At 67.7% G+C, this 3,096-nt stretch overlaps 1 protein-coding gene across 1 annotated transcript in view; it reads left to right on the top strand.

Moving 5' to 3' along the window:
* Window positions 1-3,096, top strand: part of RAPGEFL1 (Rap guanine nucleotide exchange factor like 1) — an 11,913-nt gene that overhangs the window by 5,735 nt on the left and 3,082 nt on the right. The window contains exons 2-8 of the mRNA XM_027666357.1: window positions 610-688; window positions 1,234-1,381; window positions 1,456-1,553; window positions 1,938-2,050; window positions 2,202-2,369; window positions 2,452-2,549; window positions 2,871-2,993. Of these exons, the coding sequence (XP_027522158.1) occupies window positions 610-688; window positions 1,234-1,381; window positions 1,456-1,553; window positions 1,938-2,050; window positions 2,202-2,369; window positions 2,452-2,549; window positions 2,871-2,993 (827 nt within the window). The remainder of the gene's footprint in view (window positions 1-609; window positions 689-1,233; window positions 1,382-1,455; window positions 1,554-1,937; window positions 2,051-2,201; window positions 2,370-2,451; window positions 2,550-2,870; window positions 2,994-3,096) is intronic.

Here is a 3,096-nt window from a genome sequence, read left to right as displayed (position 1 = left end):
TACAGCCCCTCGGGGCTGTCTCTATGGGACAGAGCCCTTGGAAAGGCTCTGGGGTCCCACTATAGTGTCCCTGGGGCATGTGGGCAGAGCCCCTGCTCGGGGCCGAGGGTTGTTCTGGTGCCGGGGAGGGAGTGGTGCCTCGTCCAAAGGTCCCGGTGATGGCTGGTGCTGGCGCCAGTGCCACCCCTCGGCTCACCTGGCCATGCCAAAACACCTTCCCAGGGTGGTGCCACTGGTGCTGGCCCGGAGAGCCCGGCTGTGGCACCGGCCCGCTGTGCCCCAAGCTCCTGCCTCAGTCTCCCCCTCCATGTCCCGCCGTGCCCACGGCTCTCACGGGGCTCCCGGGTGTGCCGAGGCGTCGCGGCCCCGGTGCCGCCCTGCCGGCGCCTCTGCCCCCACACCGGCTCTGCCGGGCCCGGCTGCCCCGGGGCTGGGACGGGCCCTGAGTCAGCGCCGGCGCGGGGGGGGGTTCGCGTGGGGCTCGGCCTCTCCCGGTGTCACCCCGGAATTAGCATCGCTCCCGTCACCCTCCCGCCCCGCCGGGCACGGGGGGTGTCGGGGGGCTGTGCAGGGTGGGGTGCCTACACCTGTCCCCCAAATCTCCCCCAGAGTCACTGCTGGACGACATCGTTCTCACCCACTCGCTGTTCCTGCCCACCGAGCGCTTCCTGCAGCAGCTGCACCAGCAATATCCTGGGGGGCAACGGGGGGTGTGACAGGGAGGGGGCCAATGTTGGGCACAGGGGGCATTGGGAGGGCACAAGGGAGGGCACGAGGGTGCAGTGAGGAGGGCTCTGAGGCTGGGCATGAGGAGGGGATCAGGGTGCAGTGAGGGTGGACACAAGGGTGTCATGAAAGGGACATGAGGGGGTGACCAGGTGGGCACCAGGGTGGGCAAGAAAGTGCCATGAGGGTGGCACAGGGGTGGGCATGAGAGTGGGCATGGGGATTGCGAGGAGGAGGAGGGTGTGGGGAGGGCAGCAGGGTACTATGGGGGGCTCACAGGAGCAGCAAGGAGGGAATTGGGGTGCCCATGTGGGTGGGCACATGGGGGGGCTGTGAAGGTGGGCATGTGGGTACATGAGAGTGGGCTACAGGTTTGGGTGCAAGGCGGGCAGGGGGCTACCCCCAGGGTGGGCACAATGGCCCTCACTGGGGTCCCTGGCTGCAGAGGGTGCTGGGGGGTGGCCATGGGGGTCCCTCCTTGCCGTGGCACCTCCTTGACAGTGCCACCTTCGTGCTGGCAGCGGGCAGCCCCCCGCGCTGGGAGGAGGGGGCCGGGCTGCAGCGCAAGCGGGCGGTGCTGGCCGTGCTCCTGCACTTCCTCGAGACATACAAGGGGCTGCTCCAGGAGGAGGAGAGCGCCGGGAAGGTCATCAAGGTGGGGGTCCCCTTCCCGTGTCTCCCCCCTCAGTCCCCCACAGCCCCCCGCCCTGACCCCTCTCGCCCCCCCAGGAGCTCTACTTGCTCATCATGAAGGACACGTCCCTCTACCACGACCTGGAGGACGAGATCCTCAAGCTGCACCAGCTCGTGGAGACGGTGGAGCTCAAGTGAGAAGGGGAAAAGGGGGTCTGGGAGAAGGGGAGGGGATCCTGGGGGACTCTGTGGGTCAGGGTGTCCCCAGGAAGGACAAGGATTTCTGGTCCTTGGGGACACACAGGTGCTGGGGGGTCATTAGCTCATTAGCAGCCCACCCTGGTGCCCTCCTGACTGCACCTTCATGCCCTCCCCGTGCCCAGCCCCAGACCCCTCTCCATTACACCTGTGTGCCCACCCCCTGCCCCCTTCACTGCATCCCCAGTGCCCTCCTCGTGCCCAACCTCCTTGTTCCAAGCAAGGCCCTGGGTGGGGGCTGTCAGGGCACCCAACACACCTCAGGGTGCAGCCCCAGGGGCACCAGGGCCTCGCCTGACGCCTTCCCTGTGCCCCCCCAGGGTGGCCGACGAGACCCCCCCCCCGAACAAGCAGGTGAAGCCGCTGTTCCGGCACTTCCGCCGCATCGACTCGTGCCTGCAGACCCGGGTGGCATTTCGGGGCTCTGACGAGAGTGAGTGACCAGGGTGGGGGCCTGGGGGTCCCCTCTCTGTGCCCCGCTGGCCCTGCCTGCCCCGTGCCGGCCCCGTGCCTCAGTTTCCCGGTGGGCAGTGCCCGGGGCGGGGCGGGGGGTGCCCTGTGCTGACGCCCCCACCCCTCCCCAGTTTTCTGCCGCGTGTACCTGCCCGACCACTCGTACGTGACCATCCGCAGCCGCCTCTCAGCCTCGGTGCAGGACATCCTGGCCTCGGTCACCGAGAAGCTCCAGTACTCAGAGGAGCAGAGTGCCCGTGAGGACGCCCTGATCCTCGTCACCATGGCCTCATCCGGAGGTGCCCGAGGGGCCGGGGGGGGGCTGTGGGCAGGGCTGGGGGGTCCCACAGGTGCTGACCCCCGTCCTGTGCCCCATGGCAGAGAAAGCAGTGCTGCAGCCCAGCGAGGAGTGTGTGTTCACCACCCTGGGCATCAACAGCCACCTCTTCGCCTGCACCAGGGACACCTTTGACTCCCTGGTGAGCTCTGCGGTGGTGACACCCTGATGGGGACCCCCAAGAGGGAACCCCCTGCCAGGGACATCACCCCCCCCCTCACCTACCCAGCCCTGGTGCCACAATCACTCCCTGTGCAGAAAGGGGGGACCCCTATGCTCCACCCCATTTCCCTGTCCCATGTTCCCATGTTCCCACCCCATTTCCTCCCTCCATTTCCCTGTCCCATGTCCCCACCCCATTTCCCTGTCCCATATCCCTATCCCATTTTCCCACCCCATGCTCCCACCCTGTGGCCCAGCACCCCCTGAGTGTCCCCGTAATCTCATGTCACCCCCCCCTCAGGTGCCGCTTCCCGAGGAGATCCAGGTGGTCCCGGGGGACACGGAGATCCACCGCGTGGAGCCCGAGGATGTGGCCAACCACCTCACTGCCTTCCACTGGGAGCTCTTCCGCTGCATCCACGAGGTCTGGGGGGGGTCACAGGGGGGAGGGCTCGGTGTGTGGACACTGCTGTGTGTGTGTGTGTGTGGCTCTGATGCCACGTGTGTAACTCCCCCCCCCCCCCCCC

This window comes from Corapipo altera, unplaced genomic scaffold (assembly GCF_003945725.1).
Source record: "Corapipo altera isolate COAL_440 unplaced genomic scaffold, ASM394572v1 200, whole genome shotgun sequence".
Taxonomy (NCBI): domain Eukaryota; kingdom Metazoa; phylum Chordata; class Aves; order Passeriformes; family Pipridae; genus Corapipo; species Corapipo altera.
Note: the sequence above shows the minus strand (reverse complement) of the source record. Positions and strands in the feature narration are given on the sequence as shown.